Source organism: Sylvia atricapilla, chromosome 17, assembly GCF_009819655.1.
Source record: "Sylvia atricapilla isolate bSylAtr1 chromosome 17, bSylAtr1.pri, whole genome shotgun sequence".
Classification (NCBI taxonomy): domain Eukaryota; kingdom Metazoa; phylum Chordata; class Aves; order Passeriformes; family Sylviidae; genus Sylvia; species Sylvia atricapilla.
In genome coordinates this window covers 1,834,648-1,860,593 of record NC_089156.1, presented here as the reverse complement: position 1 = coordinate 1,860,593, position 25,946 = coordinate 1,834,648, and the positions used below count along the sequence as shown (strand labels likewise).

Here is a 25,946-nt window from a genome sequence, read left to right as displayed (position 1 = left end):
ATCACGGGGAGCCCAGCGAGGGTGGCCATCGAGAGGTGGCTCTGTCCCCCCAAATCCCCCATTTCTCCTGCTGGGAGGATCCATCAGAGCAGCCCCTTCCCAAGAACCCCCCCCGGATGGCTCTGTCCCCGCTCCCTGCCCGGCCTGAGCCTGCTTTAATTGGTTCCAGCTCCTGCGGGCTTTGAAAGATGAAAAGCCCTCGACAGCAGAAGTGTGGAGCGTTCATGATTTATTAATGGCCAGCCATCATTATTTTACCTTTCAAGTGCTCAGGCAATGGCGAGGAGCGAAGGAGAGGGGGGAAACCCTGTGAACTTCCCACGGTTTCCTTCTCCATCTCCTGGGTGCCCCCACCAGCCGCCGCTGCCGCTTTTCCAGAGGGGCTGCCTGGCAGATTGATGGTGGCATCCCGGGAAAACAGCATGGGAGAGGCAAACAAACGGAGCAGCAGATGCCAGGAGCGCTCAGTGCTCCATCACCGGCCTCAGCCGTGCCCCTGGCACAAACCCACCGCAGCCCCTCTGCTGAGCACGGCTGGGTGGGAATGGATCTGCTGCCGGCCCAGAATGTGCCCAATTCCCACGTTTGCGGCTCCTGCATCTCCCATCGTTGGGAATTCTCATCCCCAAAGGGCTGGGCTGGGAGCTGGCACAGGGGGGAGAGGGGGAAAAGGGATTTGGCAGTGCTGGACCAGGCAGAAAGGCTCCCAAAGCTCTGATGGACTCATCCAGACCCCACCACGCATAAAAAATCCCGGGATACGACAAGCAGAGGACACGGAGCAGCACAGGGCAGGGCGACGGGTTGTTTTTTTTTTTTCAAATGTGTTTTGGGTTTTTTTTTTGTTTTTGTTTTCTTTTTTTTTTTCTTTTATTGGCATAAATAATTCATACACTGTCACCTCACCAAACACTGCACGAGAAACCACGGGAACAAATGGCTATCCAGGTCTGCAGGTCCCAGAGATTTGCACCCAGCCAGACAGCGGAAATTAGAAATTACTTTCTTCAAGTGTAGAAAACGTTAGAAATGTTCCTGTACAAATTTACAGCGGGGAGAATCCATCGTGCCTTTCTCAGAAATTCCTTTTTTTTTTTTTTTTTTTTTTTTTTTTTTTTTGTCAGTGGTTTGTGGGGGTGATTGGTATTTTTATTTCTCACCAGCTTCTTTTTTTTTTTCAGAGTTGTGTTTTTTTGTTGGTTTTTTTTTTTTCAACGACGACAACAAAATATATATATATATATATATTTATATATATATTTATAAAAAAAAAAAAAAAAAAGGGGGTGGTGGGCAGGAAAAGGGAACTGAAAATCAGCTCATTCTGCAGAACTACCACGGAGAAAACGAAGCAGGCCAGCGAGTTCAGTTGGAAACTGTACAGCATTGAGGTCTGTATATATCTATATACATACATATAGAGATATGTATATATATCCATATATACCCTATGTACAAGGCAATGGAACATGGGAATTTACAGGGACCTGAAATTCAAGGCAGAGCTCGCAGCTGACCAAGCTTCCCCCCCCAAAGGGTTGCTGTTGGCAACAAAGTGGATTAATTCAAAGAAATCCATAGAAATTCAAAGAAACTCCTAGAAATTCAATTAAATTCAAATAATTTAAAATAAATAAAGGGTGAAGAAAGGAGGAAGGGCTCGACCCAGGGCACTTGGGGGGCAGTGGGGTGTGAGAGAGCAGCTCCATCAGCACAGAGCCCTTCTCCTCACACAGCCAAAGAGGCCGAGTTCCAGGCACCAGCTCTTCCAGAGAACCCTAAATTGGCACAGAGAACCCTAAATTGGTTGGACTGGCTGTTGGAAGGGAATTTTCCTGGGCAGGCCCTGGCACAGGGTGCCCAGAGCAGCTGTGGCTGCCCCTGGATCCCTGGCAGTGCCCAAGGCCAGGCTGGACACTGGGGCTTGGAGCAGCCTGGGACAGTGGGAGGTGTCCCTGCCCATGGGGTTAAAGGTCCCTTCCAGCCCAAACCATTCCGGAATTCCATGGTCTAGGAAAGGTTGAGCAGCCCCTCCATTTCCAAGACATTGATTTCTGCCTCCCATCCATCCAAAATCTGCATCACTCCAGCTCCTGCCACAGCCAAGGACTGGATAAAAGTCACGGGGGCTGAACTCTGAGCTCGTCATTCCCAGAAATTGCCCGGTCAGGGCTCAGCGAGGATTTGGGGATTTGTGTGAAAAGGGAAATAGAAGAAAAACCAGACCAGGGAATATCCTCTAGCAGCCAGAGGAGGACACGGAGCTTTGGGGCCACCTCTTCCACCCGTGGGAGAGGCCACACGACAAACGGGGTGTCCCAGCAGCATCAAAACGCTGGGAAAAACCTCCAGCAGCCAAGTCAGGGAGCTCTGGGAAGAGCCTGGGAGGGTGATGGGAGGGTGAAGCAGCTGCAGGGCTGGGCCAGGAGAGAATCCCTGGGGCTGTGAGAGCCGGGGAGGTGCCCTGGGGAGGTGCCCCGGGGCTGGGGGTGGCTTCTGCATCTCAAAGGCAGCGCTGAGATAAGCCCAGCTCTGGCTGGAAATAGCCCTGGCTCGGTGCTGGCTCCCGGCTAAACCGAGCCTCCGGACGGACCCTCTCCCTCCTTCGGAGCTCCCATTAGAGGCCATTGTGGAGAGCTCCTGCATTCCCTCCCCGCTGAAGCGCTGGATATTTTTAAACTGAGCCAAAAAAAAAAAAAAAAAATCCTTCATAAAGGCTGAGTTTAAAAAAAAAAAAAAAAAAAAAAAAACCCAAACAACAACAAAAATAAGACTTGTTGGTTTGGTGGGTGGGTTGTTTTTTTTTTTTTTTCATAATGAAGACTTTAAAAATAAGAAGGAATGATAGAAATAATTCAGCTGCCTGAACAACTGGAGTGGACGGGAAGGAGCTGCCCCTCGGAGCTCGTTTGGGATAAACTCAGGACAGTTTTTTCCATGGACACCATTGTGCTGTGCCTGTGGCTGGGACACCACAGCCAGGGGAGAGGGGAGGAAGAGCGTGGAGAGGAGGGACAGGTTGGCTGACACAGGAATATTTCCTTCCTTCCAGATGCCCAAAATTCAGTGGAGAAAGGTGTGGCCAAGGGGGACAGAGAGGACGAGGGGAATGGCTTTAAACCGAAAGAGGGCAGAGTTAAACGGGCTGTTGGGCAGGAATTGTTCCCTGGGAGGGCGGAGAGGGGCTGGGATGGAATTCCCGGAGCAGCTGTGGCTGCCCCTGGATCCCTGGCAGTGTCCAAAGCCAGGCTGGACATTGGGGACATTGGAGCAGGGGACAGTGGGAGGTGTCCCTGCCATGGCAGGGGTGGGGTGGGGTGGGATTTAAGGTCCCTTTCCCACCCAACCCATTCCAGGGCTCTGAGGCCAAGGCTCAGCCCAGTGAGGCCCTGACACCCAGCAGTCCATTGTTCCCTCCACTCCTGGCCAGTAAAATCCATCAGGGGTCTGCCAGCAGCTGGGACACCCCATGGAGGGACACTGAGGTGAGAATTTCCAGGCCAGGAGAGGACTTGGGACACGGAGAGAAAACCCACAGTGACCCCAAGGCTGACTTTGTCCCTTCCACCATAAATCCACACAGCATCCACCAGGCTCCAGCCCTGCAGGCCACCACCCCTGGTGTCACCTCCTTCCTCCTTCCAACACCTTCGCCTCTCTCCTGCTCACCTGGGAAGTTCTCACCTGCTCAGAAACCAAACCCAAGCCTTGCAGGCAGCAGGACACCGGCCACCGCTGCCTCTGGGTGGGGTTTGGGGATTGGTGACACCTCCCCGAGCCCCCCCAGCACCCAAAACCTCTGGGAAGAGGGATTTTCTGCCTCCCCCAGAGCCCGGGAGCAGCACAGGTGAAGGCATTGGTGAAAGCTCAGAGAGACTCCGAGGTTTTAGTGCAACGTTTATGGCACGTGTGTGCAGCAGGGAGAGCTGAGGGCTGGGCTGGGGTAAAAGGCAGGGGAAAAGGTGGGATGAGCCCTCAGGGACCCCAAATTGTGCTGCTGGAGCAGGGAGCAATTAGCCCACACGAGGGCTCAGCCTGCCCATCCCACTCGGCCTCATCCCCATCGTGCCCCATCCCAGCTCCATGCACTGCCTCCTAAAAACATCAGCACGAGACTCCCCCAGATCCTTTTGGGGCCTGGACCTGCCCCTCCTTGCTCCTGCCCACCTTGGAATCGTCACACAGGGACACGTGGGGATTTTAATACCCCCCTCCAATTAAAATCCCATCTCATCCCAGCCACAATTAAGTTTCTAATCTTCATTTACTTATGCTAAAGCACTTCCCACACCAGCAAGGAGGAGCAGCCAGACAAACCAGGGCTGGTTAAGTTTGCAAAGCCTCGTCACGGCTCCAAATTAAAGCGAACTGAGACTACAATTGAATTATCCGGGATGGTTCCTGTCAAGCAATTATGCTCCATGAGAGCCTGGGAATGCAATTTGCTCTCGTCTGACTGCTCATCTGAGGGGCTGGAGGGCCCAGCTGAGCCGGGGGGACAGGGAAATAGCAGCACGTGGAATTCGGGGGGCAACAGCAGCTCCCAAAGAGAGTTTTTTGGGAAACTTGGGGATTTGGGTGATGGGAGATGAAGATGTGAGGGGAAATGGTCCCAGTGTGGGGCTGGGAGGTGCTCTGTACAACCAGAGCCTGTCTGCATTCCCAGCTGGAGGAACGAGCCCGGGAAGGCCACGGGAGAGAGGATGGATCCCAAATGCAGCTGCCCCGCCGTGGCCAGCCCCAGAGCATCCCCAAAGGCGGGGTTTTGGGAGCGAGGAGCGAAGCCAGGAGCAGGGCAGGGATGGGGAGAGCGAGAGGGCAGGGCCGGCTGAGGAGACACGGGAAAAGCGGACAAATGAACGGGAATGTGAGATGTGCCCCGCTGGGACCGAGACCCGCGGGGGGACACGTAAGTGGCCGCGGCTGGGAGGGAGAGAAGCCACTTGTGAAAGGTCAGCGCTGCCCACGCAGGGCCCGCGGGGACAGCGGGACAGATGCATCTCCCCGCGGGGGACAGCTAATGGCAGTGGCACTCCCCGGCCCCGCGGGATCCGGGGACAAACTCATGAACCAGCGACGTTCCCCCTTTTGTTTTTTCGTGACAAAACCGCCAAGAAATAAATAAAAAGGGAATTAAATAAACCCACAGAGAACCGAGAACGAGCCCTCCCCAACCGAGCATCGTCGTGAGCGCTGGGCGGGGAGCAGAGGAGCCCTGGGGATAAACTGAAGTCATTGTCCTGTGGGTCAGCCCTGCTCGGGGGGTGGCACTGTCCCCAGAGCCACCGCCTGCGCGCGGAGAGCCGCCCGCTGTCCCCAGCCGTGCCCGGGGCCGCTCCGGCTCCTCCCGCCCGCCGAGAGGATTCCCGGGATGATGAAGCTGCGGGGGAAGAGTCTCATTCCCGGCCCGCTGGCGGCTCCGCTGCTCCTCCGTAGCGCAGGGTGGGAAGCGGAGAGGAAGAGGAGACCCGCTGGGGGAGGAAGGCACCGTCCCTTAACTCCTCCCGTCACAGCCTGGAAGGGACACACGGAGCAGAGTCAGCGCTGGGCGCCTCCTCCCAAGGAAACGCGAGGGTTTGTAGGGAAGATCTTTTTGGGGAAAAAAAAACTCCTGGAGCAGCTTTGCCAAGGAGCCGCTCCCAAAAGCAGCGGCATCGGGGGAAGCCGTGAATTCCCGCACCTCCCTGTCAGGCCCGCCTGGCTCCTGGAGCATCATCCAGAGGGAAAAGGGCTCTTTGGGTGTCACTGCCACCCCTGAGCATCCAGGATCCCGCGGGGGTTTTGAGCCCCGATCCCTCGGATCCAGGGATGGCCGAGCCTGAGGGTACCACAGCTCATCCCCGTGCACAGCCGGGATTCCTGGACTCGCGGGGACTGACAGGAACAACAGCCAGAGCTGAGGAAGGAACCAGCTCCCGTGGAAAGCTGAGCTGGAACATCCTGATTAACAAAAGATTGGGCCGGTAATTAACAGGGAGCTGCGGGGCAGCCCCAGCCCAGGCCAGGCAGAGCGTGGTTCAGCGATTGGAAAGACATTCCCAAACCCAGCGGAGCAATTCCGCGGCTGCCTCAGGGCCCAGCATCCTTCAGCATTCCTTGCCCGGCTGCCGGAGCCGCCCCGGTGGCTGCTCGGAGCGTGGCTTGGGAATTAACTCTCCTCCTGATTAAACATCTCCCTCCTGATTAACATCTCCCGTTGTTCCGGGTGGTTTGGGGGCCGCCTTACCGCGGGCTCCCGGCAGCCCCCCAGGGACAGGGAGTGGCACAGGTGACATTCCAGACACTCTTGAGGCCACCCAGACAAAGAGGAAAGGCAGGTTGTTATCAGCAGCAGGAAAAATCGGAATCTCCAACCCTCTATAAGGACCAAGAGCGATTCCTGAAGCCCCCTAAATGTCCTCGCTTCTTTCCCTGAGCTCCCATCTCCTTCCCTCCATCCATTCCCATTTCCAGCCTCCGGGGATGCACGCTGGGAGCAGGAGAAATCCCCCCCGTGAATGCCACCCCCTCACGGGCGAGATTTTGCTTCTATTTGTCACAATATGACAAATTCCAGGGAGGAAAATGAGTTTCTAAGTGATTGCTCTGCGTTTTGCCTGCTGTTCCCAACAGGGCAGGTCCCGAAATCCCGACTGGGGACCCACAGACGCCGTCTCCTGGAGCACAGGGATGTGACTAAGCCAAAGCAATGGCACGGAGCAGGGTTTGGCCATGGGAGAAGAAGGGATCAGGCTGGAAGCTGTGACAGCTGAGGGTCTGGGAAGGCTCCGTGGGCAGGGCATTCCCCCATCCATTAAATCCGGGAATAGGGGAGGATGGGCAGGGCTGGGCACTCACTCTGCCGACTTCCAGAAGTGCCCCGGGTGGGAAAGGCGGCGGTTGCGCTTTGGCAGTTTCTCCAGCATGTCCATGAGCTTGGTGAAGGTGGGTCTCTCCTCCTGCTCGTAGGCCCAGCAGAACAGCAGGATGTCCTGGAGCCACAGGGAGAGACCATGAAGAAACCTGGCCAGGCCTTCTCCCAGCAGGAATTGAGACAGCCCCTCTCCCACCACAACCCTCACCCCAATGGACCTCATCTCCATCACTGGATCCTTGGGAAGGGCTGGGATGGAGGGGATGTGTCCATCCCATGGGGATCCATCTCCATCACTGGATCCTTGTGAAGGGTTGTGATGAGGGAATGTATCCATCCCATGAGGACCCATCTCCATCACTGGATCCTTGGGAAGGGCTGGGATGGAGGGGATGTGTCCATCCCATGGGGATCCATCTCCATCACTGGATCCTTGGGAAGGGCTGGGATGGAGGGGATGTGTCCATCCCATGGGGATCCATCTCCATCACTGGATCCTTGGGAAGGGTTGTGATGAGGGAATGTATCCATCCCATGGGGATCCATCTCCATCACTGGATCCTTGGGAAGGGCTGGGATGGAGGGAATCAACCCACAAGGATCCCATTTGCATCCCCACATCTTCACAAAAGGCTGGGGTGAAGGGGCAGGTGTCCATCCCATGATCACCCATCTCCATCCCCACATCCGTGGGAAGGGCTGGAGCACAGGGAATGACCAGGACCAAGCCTGGCTGGATGAGATCTGCAGATCCAGAGGGTTTTTCCAAGGGTCCCACCAGCCATGTCCCAACCCATGCACACCCACACAGGGCCCCACGGCACCTACCGAGATCTCCTTGCCCATCCCGATCTGGCTGAGGTTGGGCTTCATCCCTCTTCCCACCTGCCAGATTATTGCCTCCGCTGGCTGCGTCTTGAAGGGCCATTCCCGGGCGTGCAGCTCGTACCAGATGGTGCTGGTGGGAGACACTGGGAATTAGGGATGGAGCAGCCAGGGGGGATTCGGGATGGGGAGGTGTCCAGCCACTGCACCCACATCCAACGTCTCTCCCTGCTCCAGAACCACCTCATCCAGGAGATGTTCCATCCCAAGTGACACCAGAGGTGCTCACCCCTCGTTACAGAGGTGTCACCTCTGCTGTTTTCCAGAGGAAGGAATTTGACCTGGAGAGAGCCCTGATTCCCACCAGAGGAGATCCCAACCCGTGGGAAGAAGGACAGAAGCTGATGGAGACCCAGGCAGAGCCATCCTGTGACATCAAGTGGGAATATCCCGCCTGGATGCAAGAGCACTGCCCACGGAGCAGCTGAAGAGAGGATGCTGGGGATCCAGCTGCCACCACCCCAGCAGAATTCCAGGAAGGGATGAGCCCAAGATTCACTTTCACTCCAGCTTTTCCCTTTGTCTCCTACAAAAAGCTCTCCAAGCTCCAAAAATCCATCCAAGCCGTGCCACGAACCATCCCAGGTGCCCTCACCAGGCCGTGGCCACGTGAAGCCCCGGCCATCTGCTCCTGCTCTCATCGCTAAGCCAAGCCCTCTTTCCCATGAGGAGTCCCAAATCCAAGGGAATATCCCCAAACAAGGGCATCACCGATGGAACCGGTGGGCTCCCCTGTGGTTTCGCCGCCCCCGCTACTGCCTGGAAGTTCTGCATCATCATTTTCTGGCACCCGGAGCCTGGATGAGCCTGGATTCCCACAATGCCAGCCCCACTGTCCAAGGCAAATTCCCTGCACCTGCTTTTCCCTCCCAGGGATGTCCTCGTGACCACTTAAAATATCAAAACCCAGGGCTAAAATGACATTAGGGTGGAAAAATCTGTCTGATAAAACAAAGATTCTTCCATGTTAGGGAAGTTCCCCTTATTTCAGGAATTGGAATTCTTCTGATTTTCCATAGTTTTGCTGGAAATCTCAACAACAACCACAAAAAATTTGGATAATGGGAGAATTATGTGGGTGCAGAGGAATGGGGGGCTCAGAGAGGAGCAGATCCTGTGGGAACAGGACAAAACCCTCAGGAGGAGCATCCAAGCACCCTCAGACTGGATTTAACACATCCAAGGCATTAATTCCAGTTTCTCACTGGGAGTTTTTGTCATCTTTAACAGATCTTTTCCTCTTGCTGTCCCTGATGCCCAAATCCCTGGAGGGAAGAGACGCCTCTGGATCATCCCTGAGCCTCCTGGATTTCATGGAGAGCAGCAGAAACAAGGAAGAGGGAAAACGTGGGGAAACCTTTTCATCTTTTCAGGAAACTCGTGCTTTCTGTAAGGGCTGGGCTCACATTGAGGAAAAGAAGGGAAAATTATGTCTCCCCACCCACTCTCACTTAGTTGGATACGATCCTTTAATCACCTCTTTATTTCTGTGCTGAAGTTGTACCTTGGGGAGGGCATTAAAAAAAAAGGAGTCAGACCCTTCCAGCGGTAATTACTGCGGGTTTGATGGGAATAGTGCCTTGGATAAGGGGCCCACGCTCCCTAATCCCACAGCCTTCGAGGCATCCATGAGAAAATTAACCCTCTGGGTAAAATCTGCGTCCGCCTCAGGAAGGGTTTAGAGAGGTGGAATTGGGCTCGTGCCCTCAGGGAGGTTTGTGGGCAGGAAAAGGGCAGGAGGAATGAACTGGCTTGCTGAGGAAAACTTTGGAATTCTCTTTTTTTTTTTGGCTTTTGGCAACTCCTTGTAGAGCTGGCACCACCATCAGCCCGCAGCAGTGGCTGGAGGGGGAACTGGGGTGTCCAGGGGCTCCCAGAGCTGTGTCCCCAACCTTTGGCATCCCCATCCATCACCCGAGCACCTTCTCCTCAGTTCCCACCCCAGGAGGGTGCAGGGGAGAGACGATGGCACATAGACATTCCCAGGAGACTCTGGATCCCATTGCCTGGAGCCGCCCTGACCCATGGCCAAAATAGGAAAGTTTGATAATTTAGAGAGAACTGAGCTGAGTCCCCAACCTTTGACATCCCCATCCATCACCCAGACACCTTCTCACTGGTACCTGCCCCAGGGCAGAGATCGTCTCTCCCTGCAGGGGAGAGATGATGCTGGGCCGGCATTCCCAGGATACTCTGGATCCCACTGCCCAGCATCACTCTGGTCCAAACCAGAGGATTTGGTAATCTGGGGAGATTTGGGCTGTCCAGGGGCTCCCAGAGCTGTGTTCCCACCCCAGGGCCCTATATCTCCAGGCTGGCATCCTCAGGATACTCTGGATCCCGTTACCCAGAGCCAGCCTGGTCTAAACCAGGAGGATTTGGTGATTATGGGATGGTTTCACTCAAAATCTCTCGAAGCAGGAAGGTTCACCCAACCCAGCGATGGGAATTCCATCTGGCAGTGTCCCCTGGGATTTGGGGCAGCCCAACAGTGTTCTCATCCCCTGCTGTGCCCAGAGCAGCTCCCAGCTGACCCACCCACAGCAGCTCCCTGCTCCTGATGCCCCGGGACTCACCCCAATGCAAAGACATCCGAGTGCTTGGAGAAGGGCAGCTTGTCCTCCTCGGTGTCCGGGGAGAGCTGCCGGATGATCTCGGGGGCCAGGTGGCACAGCCAGCCGTTCTGGATCCGCAGCTTGTTCTCCCTCCTGCCAGGACAGAGCCAGAGCCGTGGGTGCCATGGCATCACCACAGCCCCAGGGAGCAGCCCCCAGCTTCCCGTCCTCATCCCAAGGAGTTTAAGCCTGTTTTTTCAGACTCAAAGCAAAGTCTGCTTTGAGAAATTTTCATCCTGCTCTGAGAAATGTCCTCACCAGGCAGCAGGGCAAAACTGGGGCACAGGATGGTGCTTAAGGGGAGCTTTGGCTCTTCCAGGCTGGTGATGGAAGGGTCTGCTGGGGCTCCTGCAGTGCCCTTTGCACCAAAACCCCTGAAGGGATTCAGGGGTAAAGTGGGGATAAATCCCCCAGCGGCCCCACTGTGGTTGGAGCAGGAAGTTGGACTGGGGACCACAATGAGCCTCCTCTGAGCAAATCCATCCTAAAGTAACTGCCTGGGAATTCGTGTTTTCAGAGGTTTGGCCCCAAAACAGTCCCTCCAAGCCTCCAATGGCATTTCCCATGGGAGCAGCCTGGCTTTATAACAACCCCTCATTTCACCTCATCTCTCCTTCCTCCACCTCCCCAGGCTCCCCCTGCTCGGGGTAAATGTGTTGGAATCTTTGGCCAACACTGAGGATGACATTGGTGATTTCTCCACCCTTTACATCCTCCAGCAGGCACCTGGGATACACTGCTGGCTTCAGAATCCCTGGATCATCAGCAGTGGTGACCCCTGAAGCAGTTCCATCGTGACCCCGAGTTCAGCAGCAGGAGGGAGCAAAACTGTCCCACGTCACGTTGGGCTGGAGAAGGAAGAGCCCGCTGGCTCCAGCCAGGAATTTCTCCCTGTTTGTGCTTGGAACTCTCCCAAAGATGGGGATGAACAGGGCTAAGGGATGGGTGTGGGGTCATCTGTCCTCCTGAATGTCAGCCTGGGGCCCAAATCCCATGGGACACCCTCCAGGGCTGCGGTCCCACCTCAAAACTGACTCACAATCCCAAAACGGCACAACCCAGATCTCCCCATCTGCAGAGGCATCCCCATTCCTGACACAGGCCCGACAGTGACCAGAGGGACTCTTCCCTCGGGAAGGATCCTGCCACTCCCGGGGATCCCTGATGAAGCCTCCTTGTCCCCTCTGGGGTGTCCATGGCTCCTCTCCTCTGCCGGTGTTGGAATCTCCTGCGCAATCAGCGGCTGCGGTACGGCTCAGACCCTCCGGGAAAAGCTCTTTGGCCCCGAGGGGAGGCTTTCAGCTGCCCAGCCATCTCCCTCCAGCTCTTCATTGCCCACCAGCACTAAGCACCTGAGCCATTAAAAAGGCCTGGGCTGGCTCGTGCTTCCCTGTGCCTGCCTCTCCCTCCCGGGAAGCGGAGGGACGCAGCGGGCGGCACTTGGATCTGCTGCAGCCCCCCCGGCAAAACCCCGGCTGGGTTTGCTCCTGGGGCTTTTGTTTCTGCTCACTGAAGTGGCTCCGGGCTGTGACATCCCCCAGGCAGCCTCAGGATGCTCCGGGGACTGGAGTGGGATGCACAGCTCATCCCTGGCAAAGCTCCTGTGGGTTATGAGCTCCCAGCAGTGGGGGCTGCGCTTTGATGGGGTCCCAGAAGCGGCTCAGTTACGGCAATTTGAGGGTTTGTGACCAAAGTTTGCCTGACTCCACAACCACACCCAGCTGAGCATCTTCCGAGCCGCCCCCAGGGCAAAAGCAGGAGCAGAAGAGCTCCCCAGACTCCTCAAGACCCACCTTGTGCTCCTCCCAATTCCAGAGCAGCCCCACCAAGCCCAAGAGCATTTAAATAAAGGAGGAATAAATCTGATTTCAGCAGGAAGAGACCCCAAGTCACCAAATCTCTGCAGGAAGCATTCTAACCCCAGTGAAACCAGCTGAAGAAACGTAACTATCCTTAACCTGACCTCCAAAAATTTGCTTCCTTCCCAAGAGATGTTTTTCTGAGCCTCTAAGGACCCAAAATTGGGGTTTATCTCCTCTCTTCATCTGAGAGACACCAAAACCAGCAAAAACCCACCCTGAAAAGGGGCGATCAGACCTGCAGACACTTCCTGTTCCAAAATCCATGGTGGCTGTGGATCCCTGATCTTCTCTCAGCTCTGCTCCAGCAGAAAACACGTGCTACCAGCAGCCCAGGGCACAAATTTTCTCAGTTTCTCTATTTTTCCAGCAAACCCCTGCTTGTTTCTATCCAGCCTTGCTTTCCTGGCCATCCTGCCTCTCCTGAGTCATCTCCTGGGTTGTGACCCCACAAAGGACAGCCCAGTCTTGGGCAGAGGTGCCCACACATCAGAAACCCCATTCCCCCCATTTGTCATTCCATCTCTGGAGCATCCCTGACCTTCACAGCAAAGATTCCCGGCAAAACTTGGCCAGTTTTGCCCAAATCCTCATTCCCTGCTGGAATGAGCTGTCCCTTCCTCCTGGCAGGCCCTGACTCCCAAACCCCCTGGCCAGCTGCCGAGCCAAACCCCACTTTGCCACAACGGGAGATCCTGATTTCCTGGCCTTCCAAAGGTTCTGGCCAAGTCTGTGCTAAAACCCATTGATATTTATCCAGGCAGAGTGGAAAATCTGGGAGTGCACGGTGTGGGATGGAGAAGGGTGGTTGCTGCCGTACCCTCTAATCCTTTGAACTCGTCACTGGGAAATTGGGAAAAAATCCATCATTTCCAAGGGGCTTTTTATCTCCTGAGCATCTCTGCCATGGAGATGGAAGGACCAGGAGCAAACTGCCCAAGCCTGGCCTGTGCTGCTCCCAACACAAAGGGTTCAGTGGGAAAGGTGGGAAAAGTCAGCAATGTTCTTATTCCTCACTTAAAACCACTGGAAAATGTCAACCCTGTTCTTCCTTCCCCACTTCTGTTTCCTTTCTCCACCCCAGCTTTGCTGTTCCTTCTTTCCACAGCTGCTGGAACTCTTTTCCCTGCCATTCCCACGGCTGGAAAACCTCCCAAAGCATTGGGAAAATAAATTTAATAAGGAACATTTACCAAAACCTTCAGATTTAAACCTCTGAGACCCCAAAATGTCACAATGTTGTGAAAGTCCCAAGCTTGGCTCTCATTTTCCGTGTCTTGCTCCATGCCCATCACAGACACCATGGCCAGATGTCTGCAATTCCCAAAATGTCACCGCAGTGGGGACAGCACAGGGATGGCTTCACTCAATCCAGGCAGGAGATGAAGCAGATGTCAGGGAATTATAACAATGGAAAAGGGAAAAGCCGAGGAATGAACCAGCCCCACTGCCACAGGAGCATCTCCTGGGTGGCTACAGGGGGCTTTGGCCATGGAAATGATGCATCCCATGGGAAGAGGTTGGTCCAAGAGGCACAGTTGGCCTCTCTGAACCAAAAATTCCAGAGGCCCACACATGGCATTGTGTTCCTTCCCATGGCTCAAACCCAACTCCCTTCAAACACAGCAGCCCCAGGAGGCCTCTTGAACTCCTGTCTGCCGAGGCTGGGGACTCAAAAAGACACCTGGAGGGGGATTTTTTGGGATCATTTGGGGATCTTTGGCCACGTTCCCAACTTTCAGGCACGGGGAGGAACTCCAGTTTGTCCATGTCCTCCTACCTGCCCGCTTGGAGAACCCCGGAGATGCTGAAGAGCCCGAAGTCGGTGATCACCACCTTCCCATTGTCATAGAAGACATTCTTGGACTTGAGGTCCTTGTGGAGGATGCCCTTGGCATGCAGGTATCCCATTCCCTGGGATGGAACAGAGAGAGGAAAACATCCCCAAGTCACAAAAGTGGCACAAAGGGACGGGATAATGCCGGAGTAGCGGCATTCCCATGGGATGCTGGGAGCATCCATGAGCCAGCACGGCACATCCAAGCTGGACCACGTCCCCAAAGGGCCCTGCAGGAAGAGAGAGTGTCTGAAGGGGTCCCTGCTTTGGGACAGGCTCCTGGAGGGAGATGGGATTGTGGTGTGGGTGTCCCAGCTGCCACGGCGCCCACTCATCTTCCTGATTAATTGATTCCGCAGGAGAAATTACCGCCAGAGCCACCCGGCAGCCGCTTCCCTGGAATCCTCTGCTGGGAAATGGATGGTGATGATGTTTTTGCCTCCCTTTTTTGGGGGGCTGGGAGAGGAGGGTGATAAGTCACCGCTCCCCATCGCCCCGGCGGAGCCATCGGCGCTTCCGACGGCCCCATCCGCCTGGAAACGGGTGCCTCGCAGGAGTCCTGCCTTAATTCCTTTCCCCCAGGAAAAACTGCTCGGCAGTTAATTAAAATTAGCGCTAATGAGGCACAAAAAGGCCATGGGTGGGAAATCCAAACTCTCCTGTTTAGCATCGGCAAATCAAGCAGACTGCTGGCAGCTCCGTGTGGCGGATGTTCAGCTCCGCGGGATAATTCTGGGAATGGGGAGGGGGATGAAACACATTCATCCCAACTTCAGCGGGGATTTTGATGATGTCCCACTTTTCACTCTCCTAAGCAGACTCGGGGAAAACTTGATCTGCAGGATGCTGCTGAAGGATCAATACCCAACAGGCTGGCAAACTGTTGCTTAAGAGGGAGTATTGGTTGTCTGTCACTGGAAAAGGGGGATTTATTAACTGGAATTCCGTGGGGATCCATCTATCCCGAGTCCCGTCTTTTCATCTATCATCATTAACCATGCAGACTGTACAAGAAGAATTTATTTTTAAGCTGGCGGCTGATGTGGAGCCAGAAGACCTAATTCAAATTCCACCATCTGGAAAAAGTGGGAAAACAAATGGAATAACACCCCAACCCAGCAAGATATGGGGGTTTCGCTGCACCCCACGGGGAGCAAATCCTAAAGAGCTTCTGCCAAAGGATGCTGGAGGAAGGAAAGGATTTGGGGCTGGAAGCCAGGACCATTCCAGGCATCGGGATTAATTAGGGGACTCCAGCTCCCAGCACATGAAATAATGATGAGGTCTAAAAATCGCCTCTCAAATGTCACTGTCACCTCCAGAAAGTGCCAGGGTGGAGCAAGGAACAACATTCCAATGTTTCTCTGGCCAGGGGCAGTGCAGGGCCATGAGCATCCATGGATGAGCCCCAGTGCCATGGGAATGCTCTGCAGCCCCTTCCCATTGTTTGATGGGATCCCAGAGCAACACCAAGACCTTGCTCCCACACCCAGTGGAGAGCTCATCTCCATGGAACCATCAAACACAGCCCGGCCTCCGCTGAAGGAATTTCTTCGGGCAAACCCAAATCCCTCACCTCGTTCCATGCAGATCCAGCCCTGCCACCTCAGCCCCTGGGATGATCCCTGAGGAAACACTCTGGGCCCAGAAATGCCTTAATTTGCTGTGCTGTGTGAAAAGCCAGCTCCCTCTGCCGGCACCGCTCCCAGGATAAATCACCCTTCCTGAGGATCTCGGGATAACCTTGCACCCACTAATCCAATGAGCTGAGCAGCTCTCCTGTCACATTCCAGGACTCAAAGGATAAACCCAAACAACTTCTGTGACTGCGCAGCAAATCCAAAGCGTCCGGACAATGCAGCTCCAAGCCCGCCCAAACCAAGGTGTTGGGATTTCCCTTCACCTCCCAACACCCTGGACCACTTCCAGGCCCACCAAAACCCCTGCTGGGGATTGGTGGGGAGAGATGGGAAGCTGCTCCTCAGCAGGAATGGGCCACGTGGCGGGGTCATGGCATTGTGGCAGGGCTGGACTTCTCCAGGAATTTCCTTTGGTGCATGGGGAGAGCCTTTGGAGCTCTGCTAATGCCTCCAGGGATCTGGGCTGGATACAAAGCCCTTCTTCCTCTCAACACCACAGGGCTGGAGGTTTCCAACCTGTTCCTAAGAGGCAGCAGCTGCAGAAAACAAGGATGTCAGCTTCATGCTCGAAACCCACACGGAGCAATGAGCCCACGCAGGGAGAGGGGCTGAACTGAGCCGTTCTTCCTGCTGGGAACATCTGGAAGGCAAAAGCCCTGAGCACAAAAAGGGGGAAAATACAAGGCTAAACTGTGATGCTTCGAGTGTTTGCTCAGTGGGAAAAATTCCTGTCTAAAAGGTGGAAAACATGGATCAGAAGTAGGAATTAAGAGGGGAGAGGCTCTGGGCTGCCTCAGGCACCCCGAGCTCAGGCCGAGGCTCCGAGGGAGCAAAAGGTTCAGGCTGGGCTCACCTGTCAGCTTCAGTTCAGGAGAACTGAAGGAATTTAAATATAAAAGTCAAATTTAAATAAACACAAAAGTGGCAATTTAATAAGACATGGCCTAAGCACCATCCAGGAAATATTGCTGAACATATTCTGCCTTTAACCTGTGTTTGAATATTTAAAGGGGGCGAAGATCTGCCAGAAAACCTGGGTTTGTGTTGTTTTCCCACAGTTCAGTGTGGGCTCAGCTCCAGGTTTGGGCTCCAGGGTGGAGGTGTTGGCTGACCTTGAGCAGGGCACGGGGACAGTGTCACAGCTCCCGTGGCAGAGCATGTGCCAAATATTTTCAGAGATAAATGTGTTTGGAATCACAGCACAGCCCCACTCTGGCAGACAGCTCAACACCTCAGTGCTGCTGCCGACATCCCGCGGGAAGCTGTGAGGGCTCAGGACCCAAATTCCCCTGCCATGGGAGGATCCTCCCGGCATTGTTGATAGGGACACATCTGAAGTGCGGAAGATGCACTTGGAGTCATCCCTAGGAAAGGAAAAGCGTTTTTAGCTCTGGAAAAATGTATGTGAGCTTGGCCTTGTGGCACCATGGCACGAATTTCTTCAGGAGCCTTGGCCCTGGGAAGGCTTTATGGGAATACTGGGAATGCTGGAAGTGTCCAAGGCCAGGTTGGACGGGGCTTGGAGCAACCTGGGACAGTGGAAGGTGTCTCTGCCCATGGCAGGGGGTGGAATGAGTTTTAAGTCCCCTTCCAACACAAGCCATTCATGTATTCCATGATTATTACTTTTTTTTCCAAGAGGAGAGGAATATCCCACCAGGAACACCAACAACGCTGGACTTAAACACGTGAAACTGCAGCAGGGAAAAGGAGCAGTGGCCAGGGAGATCCCCAAACATGGAGAGGCCAGGGAAACTTTGGTGCCACCCCAATGCAGCCACATGAGAGAGAGGTCAAAGACAGCTGGATTTTAAAAGCAAGGAGTTCTATCCTGCCCAGAATCCTTGGATTTTAAAGCCAAGCAGAACTATCTGTCCTACTCAGAATCTTTGGCTGCTCCTCTCCCGCTCCCCAGAATGACTGGACTTGGCTCTTGGCTGGGTTTTTTGCCGGATCCAGACCCCACCAGACCATACCTTCACGATCTCTTGTGCTATCTGCCTCGTCTTGTTGACATCCAGGACAATTTTGGCGTCCCTCACCACGGAGTAGAGAGTCCGTCCTTTGCACAGGCTGGAAGAACGGGAAAAGGGAAAGAGAAGTTACAAACCCTCCTGGAGAAACGGCCCCAAATTATAAAGCAGGGATCTGTGAATCATCACAGAGTTTTGGCCATATTTCGGCCTCTTGGCAGATTGGAGATTCCTTAGGGCACTGGGAGGGAGCTCTCGCTGCTCCCGGAGTGTCCTGGTGCCACCACCACGGTGGCACAAGGGACAGCCTGGGCTGACTCCTGGCTTTTCCCTCTATCCCAGCCCGGAGCAAACCACCTGGTCCTCCTGCTTCCCAATTTTAGTGCAGACTGGCCGTGGCTCCCTCCTCCTCCTCCTCCTCCCTCGGGATCCAAAGCTCACAGATGTAAAATGAGTCAAAAGAGGAAAGACAGGGAGGGGGAAAAAATCCCCCAACCCAACCCTATGCACTGTACAATGTCCTCCAATTTTCCTTCTCGTACCAATTACAGTAAAATCTATTTACAGAGCCTTAATTACCAAAAGCAGCTGGATTTGGGGGGGGGAGGGGGGGGATGGATATAAACCAATTAAAAATATATTGACATTTGAATATCATAATGGAGGACGTGGGTGGCTGCTGCCTTGACTCCCGCTCACAAAAAAAAGGGCTTTTTTTTTTTTTTTTTTTTTTTTTTTTTTGCTTTTCTCTATCCACCCACGCTCATTCCAGGCAACTTTGGAAAGATGAGACTGGATACCTGTGCCTGGGAAATAAAACACCCAACACACAGCTAGTTAAAGAGGTCTGGTGGCTGCAGATGTTGATTTGATTCTGTTCTGGTCAACAAATTAAAAGTTCTGGGGTTTCATTCCGCTGCTCCCCCCCAGCTTGGCTCCATTGCATTCCCCTCGCCCAGTTCCTCCTGCCCTGGGAATTCCAGCACACGGTGGTTTGGATTCCTCCCCTGGGAAAGGTTTTGTCCTTTTTGGGTGAAAATCATCACAGAATCGCAAAAGAGAGGCATAGAATTGTTTGGAAGGGACTTTAAAGACCACATCATTCCAGTCCTCTGTCATGGGCAGGGAGACCTTGGATGGGGCCTGGAGCAAGCTGGGATAGTGGGAGATGTCCCTGCCCATGGCAGAGGGTGGAATGGGATGGGCTTTATGGTCCTTTCCCACCCAAACCATTCCATGAGTCCATGAAACGCAGAAGAACCCCAAACTCCAGAAGCTCACAAATACAAAAGATCCTCCTGCTCCTAAGCCAGAAGCTGCACATCCCTCCGTGGGCAGAGAGCAGAATTGTCAGGACGAGCAGCAAAACAGGAACAGGATCGATCTCACATCCCATGGGTTTTGGAAAGACAACAGCACCCTTCCAAATATTTCCTCCCTGGGAGTGTTAGGACCTGTCCTGCTGGACACAAGTGAGCTGCAGTGGGGATTTAGGGCAGCAAGTGCCTCCTCAGGGATGGTTTTCCTTGCTCAGGTGTCCCAGCACATCCCTGAGCATCCCAGCTGGATTTAGCCCCGAGGCAGCTGCGATAGGAACACGCTCCCTCTGAACCGTCTTCCTGTCTCCTGCAGCACTTCAGCTGCAGTCAAATCAGAATTTGCTGGAGATTAGGATCCCAGCACTTGGAAATCAGTGATAAAATCCTTGGGTTTCTGTACCTGGAATGAATCGAAGTGTGCAGAATAATGACAGGCAGGAATTGTCCTTCCACCACCTGTATTTTTCTGAAATAATTTGCTACATAAACCCACCAAGATTTAAGCTCTGCTACACAACAGCCTTTTGCCACCCCCATGACCTGCCTGCACACACAGGAGTTCCCTCAGCCCTTCCCAACCCCCGGAAAACACGTTTTCTCCCAGAGAAAACATTTTACAGCCAGTTGCTCGTGATCTGAATTGGTCACAAATTGACACTGGAAATGCAATGAGTGGATTAGCGCTGGAACAGGGCTGGATTCCAGCCCTAAAGCGAGTTAAGATCAGCTGGTTGTTTAGAGAAAAATCCTCACATTTCTGCCTATCTGAACTGGTGAGATAACCCTGAGAGCAGAGCTTGCCGCCTTTTGCTGGTGAGATTTCCATCTTTCCACTTCATTTACAGGATTTCCAAATCCTTCCCAGGGGACGGAGTCACTTCAGGAGAGCAGCCGGACCCGGGGCGGCGGCACCAGGACATGTCCCTGTCCCCTCTGCTCCTCAGACCCTGGCAGAGCCATCAAAGCAGCCCAGGTGCTTCTCCCCTCGATGAATGACGGCTCCGAATGAATTCACCGCGCGCCCGCCGCACCGGCACATCCCGACTTTTCTTGCTGGAAAAGGAGCTGCCAACGCGGAGATAAAGCCCGGTTGATACCTTTTATGCAGCACCTGAGCCCATTCAGCCAGCACCTGCAGAGCCTTTTCATGGCACAGCTCAACAATCCCGCTTCTCCTTCCTCAATCGCTCCCCATTCGGGCGGGACAAAGAGCGGCACCCAGGGCACGCTCGGAGCCTTCTGCCTTCCCACTTGGAGAGGTCCCCGCTGAGCGTGGCTTTGAGGGACACGGCTGTGGATGACAAGGCCACAAAAGGCCTACGCTCAACGCCAAATTTAAAAAAAAAAAAAAAAGGCAGATGATTTGCATCTTCAGATGGATTGCAGTTTATTCAGCGCCGAAGTGAAACTTCAGAAGGAGTTTTTGTCTTCTCCCAAAATTCTCCGTCCCACCTGGCGGCAGAGAGGGTTGATGGCATGTGCCCCAGTGCCACGAGGTGACCAAATGCCAACCAGAGCTGAGGGGTGGCTGGGACAGAGATGCACAGATCCTTCTGGGAGTCCTCAGGAGTGCACCTCATCCCATGGCACATCCACATTCACATCCCGATGCCTTTCCCAGCATCAGGACGGGCCCAGCCCCATCCTGCTGCAGATGCCACTCTCAATTCAAAATGAGTTTTTGAAGTGTTCAGCCAAGCAAGCCAAATCCCAAATTGCTTTATAAACACTCTGCATTCCCAACGTGGGCTGGAGACATCAGCAGCGGGAGCAAAGCCAAGGCGGCTCACAGAGGAACAATTTGGGATGAGGGAGGAAGAGCTGGAGCATTGCCTCTGGGTGTTTTTGCTGTTCCGTGGGAAAACAGCCTCATCCACCTTCCATCCTCTGGGGTTTTTTATCCCTCTCTGCAGGACCGATGGCCATCAGCTCTGCACTGGTAGCCACCACCTCTATATTGATGGCCATTACTCCTACACCAGTGGCCACCACCTCTACACTGATGGTCATTGAGTCTACACTGATGGCCACCACCTCTACACCTATGGTCATTGAGTCTACACTGGTGGCCAGCATCTCTGCATCGGTGGCCATCATCTCTACCTTGATGGTCACCACCTCTATCCTGGTGACCATCACCTCAACATTGTTGGCCAACACCTCTACACTGGTGGACATTACCTCTAATTGTCATTGTCTCTACACGGATGGTCATCAGCTCTCTGCTGGTGGCCAGCAGCTCTGTGTTGATGGTCATTGTCTCTAGATTGATGGCCATTACTCCTGCACTGGTGGCCAACACCTCTACATTGATGGGCGCCGCCTCTACACTGATGGCCAACACATCTACACTGGTGGACATTGCCTCTAACGGTCATCGTCTCTACCTTCATGGTCATCGTCTCTCCACTGATGGTCATCAGCTCTGCATTGATGACCATCATCATTACACTGGTGGCCACCACCTCTATCCTGATGGCCATAACTCTACATTCATGGCCAACACCTCTACACTGGTGGAGACTCCATCCTGGCTCCAGCTCAGGAGCAGGGCTCATTCCCAGCCAAAGGCCTGGCAGTCGTAAGGCACATTCCATCATTCCAGGAGCTTTGTGCTTCAATTCCCTCTTCCCATCCACATAAACGCCCGTTCAATTAAAGAGGTGATAAATGCCAGACCCCAGGAAGTTCATTCCTTGCCGGGATATGGATTTATAGGGAAGCAGCTCGGATGCCATGGAGACAGCCAGCACTATAGACCCAGGGGAGACACTGGAGAAGAGAGCAAGGTGGGGAATTAATAAAAAATGCTTTAATATAAAAATACCTCTGCTCCCAGGTTACATCTGTGCTGGAGGAAAGACATGGCAAAGGATGCTTGGATGCTCCCACATTCCCCAGCAGCTTACCCACTTCGAGATTTTCACGGAAAAGGGACCCTTTGGGGAATGTTAAGAAAGAAACAGCAACAAGAGCCACTGAGCCGGGACTTATTTGATTTCATTTGAGCAGGACCAGAGAGGGAAAGAAGGAGCTCTGCACATTCCGGCACATTCCTGACTTATTTAGGAAGTTTTCCAGCTGTTCCCATAGATTGGCTTGTTCTTCTCTTTTTCCCAGTGTCTGGCAACGGTGCTTTTGGAACTCAGCAGCTCCTGAGGTGTTTCACAAAAAGGAAAATTGAACAAGGCTGGAAGAGCAGCAAAGGGAGAGCTTTGGGTTCTTTTTATCCTGAGGTTTTGTTTTTCTCTAAATGGATAAGGAATTTCACCCCCTTGATTCCCTGCCAATGCCAGAGTGAGCAGTGGCATCATCCAGCCTGAAATTCCTCAGCTCTCCAAATGCCATGACCAGGGAGGAAAAATTAGGATATGAGGGAAAGTCTCTTCACTGAAAGGACTGTCAAGCCCTGGCACATCCTTGGAGTGCTGTGTGGATGTGGCACTTGGGGACACGGATCAGTGGGTGGCCTTGGCAGTGCTAGGGGAATGGTTGGAATTGACAATCTTAAGGATCTTTTCCAATCAAAACAGTTCTGTGGTTCTATGGAAGCAGCAGCCAAAACTCAGAGCAAAAAAAGGCGTGAGCTGAGCACCAGCATCCAGCAGAGCCCAGCCCTTCCAGGCTGGGAATACTCATCCCCTCCAACCCCATTCCTACTGAGCCCAAAACAACCCCAAACGGGAAGCCAGAGAATGCAATTCCTGCCATTTCAAGCAGAGCCCAGAGGTGGGAGAGACCCTCCTGCTCCTCCTGGAGGAGCCTCTGCAGAGGCAGACCAGCAGGAGGAAACAGAAAAGCCCTGGAGAGCCAACGCTTCCCTCATCCCGCTATCTCCAGCCGATGGAAGCACCGGATTTGATGGATATTACTTAGGCAGCAGAATTTTCCTGCCGGCAGCTGGCACGCGAGATAACTACAGCCAAACCATAAGGGCTGCAGGAGGAGGAGGAGAAGGAAAAGGAGGAGGAGGGGGATCAGCCTCCCCGAAAAGTAGCTCCAACTCTATCGTTGCCTCGGAAAAAAACAAGTTCTTTGGAAAAAGCCAACTCCATGCATTTTTATTTGGAGGAAATAGAGGAGACGAGCTTTTCTCCAGCTGCGGGGAGAAGAGCTCGGAGCCAGGTGAATGCAAAGCAGCCCCTGGGGCTTAGCTAAAGCCAGGCTTGCAAACAAGTCATCCAAACAAACTCCATGCTCCAGGTGCCGCTTGCTGCCTTTGGGAAGGACACGCTCGGAATGGGCTCCGAGAGGGAGGGTTGGGTGCACAGGGATGAGCGAAGGCGCCTCGACCTCCTTTTCTCTGATATATTCTCTGCTCCTCTGGCTGTTTTGAACTTCAGGTTGGAAAAGGAAAAAAATTAATTCTAAGCACTTTTGGAGAAAGCAACTTGAGGTTGAACCGGCTGCTTCCTCAGAACACGGCTCCACTTTGGAATAGAAATAATGATTATTATTAATAAAAGTAATTAATAAAAATTAATAAAAAGTTAATGCTGCTGTCACAGGAAGGATCTGTTTCTTTGGCTAGGCAGAGTGCCAGCACATGGATCCCCCACAGGCAGACCTGCTCTGTCCCAAAGAGGATCGCAGGCATTGAGGGTGCTCAATGGGAAAAAATCAGGAATGATGCTGGGATGTCACTCAACAGGGACAGGAAGAGCTGGCAGGAGTGGAAGGACTTTTGGGACCATCTCTCAGCGGGGCACTTAATCAAAGGCATTTCCTTAAATCCCTTCCTCTCCAGCAAAGCAAATGCCGCTGTGTTAAGCAGTTTCCCAGAGAAATCAGGGCCAAACCAGCAATATTTCCATGGCATTTCAAAACACTCTTAAAGCACAAAGGAAAACTTTCCCCCTGGAGCATCCTCCACGTTAAGGAGCAGCCGCTGGCGGGGATTTGATGCTCCAGTGGGTAAGAAAAGCTCAGCCAGCCCCTATGTTTCCACATCAAACACGGAGGATCAAGCTGCTGCTTCTTCCCCTTCCCAACCATCCTCTAGGCTCGGGATATTCCAGGCCCCTCCCCAAGGTGCTGCCTGCTGGCGGAAGATATATCCAGGTTTAGTGTATGTATTCATCCAGGTATTGACTTTCCCGTTGTCAGTCGTTATCCAGATTTATCCGGCCTGATGGGCTGGCATCGATTGGGGGGAGTGTATTCCCATGGGTCAATCCATTCTGATCCACAGCCTGGCATGAAGTCGATCCCTATTTATTATATGATCTACGAGCTCCATTATTTAACTGCCAGAGGAGGGAATGAGGCGGAAAAGCAGGGAAAGGGAAAACAACAGAGGCAGAGAAGAGGGGTCTGCCTCCCCAAGTGGGTGTTTGAACATGGATGGGGTTAGTGGGGGACAGGAATCCACGGCTTCCCTTCCCAAAATACACCCAGCAGTGGGGAGAAAAGGGAAGGACCTGAAAGACACTTCGGAAACACTCCAGGATCAGAGAATCATGGAATGGTTTGAGTGGGAAGGGACCTTGAAGATTGTCTCATCCCACCCCTGCCATGGGCAGGGACACCTCCCACTATCCCAGGCTGCTCCAAGCCCCATCCAGCCTGGCCTGGGACACTTCCAGGGATCCAGAGGCAGCCTGTACCAAGGCCTCACAGGGAAGAATCTCTTCCCAAAATCCCGTCTAACCCTGCCCTGTGTCCAGAGAAGCCATTTCCTGTGTCCTATCAGTGCATGCCTCCAGCCTGGCATGGAGGGAAACAAGGTGGCAACCCTGCGCCTCAGTTTCCCTCCTGCTGAACAGGATTTAGAGCTTCTCCTTCAATTCCTAGTGCAGGAAGGAAGGCTGGGAGGATTAATTTTAAGTCCACTGAGGAGAAAAATCCAATTTCATAGAATCCTGTGATGGTTTGGTTTGGAAGAGACCTTAAAGACCCCCTCAATTCCATCTTTGCCATGGGCAGCGATGCCTCTCAGGTCGCCCCGGGCTCCATCCCACACTGACCTTCAATTTGGGGTTCATTAAAGTGCAAAGGACAGTTTGGATGCCCTGGAAGGATCAGGGAGCTGGCTGCAAGCACCACAGAGCATCCACAAGGAAAAAAAATCACACTCCATCTTAAGTGCCATGGTTTCCACCTTCCCTTTTCCTCCCATCCTTCAAATCAAGTTCAATATCCCCAGCTTCCTGAGCATTAAAATTTACAAGCCCCAAATCCTTCCCAGCTGGGCTGTGCCTGTAAATGTCAGGAGATCTGGCACTGGGAGAGGCTCAGAGGAGTTTAAAGATGAGCTTTGTCCACACCTCTGCCGTGCCCACCAGGAACAAGCTCCAGGGATGGGAGAGTGTCCCTTGGGAAGAGCTTGTTCCTCCCAGCAGCAGACCCAAACATTAAATATTGGCAAAATCCAGCGTGGAGATCTATTATAAAATCAAAGTAAGCCCCAATATTAAGTCCATGCACTAAAGTTATCCATGAATAAACAGCTGAAGTGCTTTGGATGTTCTTCCCATCCCTTACTCTCATGCCTTCCCTATTAATTAGTGCCAGGGAATGTGTTCCTGTCATTAAAACCTGCTTTCCACAGAGAAAAAAGAGCCAACTCTCATTTCATCTTCGATACCAGGTAAGGACAGGGACTGGGTTTATCTCCACCCCCCACCACCACCGGCTCCGGGAAGGGTTTAGGAGATGCTCCCTCTCCAGCAAAAACATTCCAAATTCCTCCGCTCCAAAGGCACCTTCGACAAATTAATTCTCTTTATGCACTTCTGCCAAGGTCAGGTTCATTCCTAATGTTCCTCAATGCTCTCCTTGGTCTTCCCAGCAGGGACATCAATCATGGCCACACAGCCCTGGTGGCATCACCAGTGGCACCCTGGAAGTTGAAGTCACCTTGGCATGACAAAAAAGGGGTCAAAACCCAGCCTGGAGCATCCCAGGGAGCGAATCCCAGATTCCTTGCACAAGCTCCAAGATCACGTTGGAGCTTTTGGCTAAAA

The 25,946-nt window shown here is 53.3% G+C and overlaps 1 protein-coding gene across 1 annotated transcript in view; it reads right to left on the bottom strand.

The window, feature by feature from the left end:
* Positions 1–6,833: 6,833 nt before the first annotated feature.
* KSR2 (kinase suppressor of ras 2) overlaps positions 6,834–25,946 on the bottom strand; it is a 73,919-nt gene continuing 54,806 nt past the window's right edge. Inside the window, exons 15-19 of the mRNA XM_066331218.1 lie at positions 17,666–17,762; positions 13,993–14,126; positions 10,315–10,446; positions 7,682–7,811; positions 6,834–6,971 (exon numbers count right to left, since the gene is read on the bottom strand). Coding sequence (XP_066187315.1) covers positions 6,834–6,971; positions 7,682–7,811; positions 10,315–10,446; positions 13,993–14,126; positions 17,666–17,762 — 631 coding nt within the window. The remainder of the gene's footprint in view (positions 6,972–7,681; positions 7,812–10,314; positions 10,447–13,992; positions 14,127–17,665; positions 17,763–25,946) is intronic.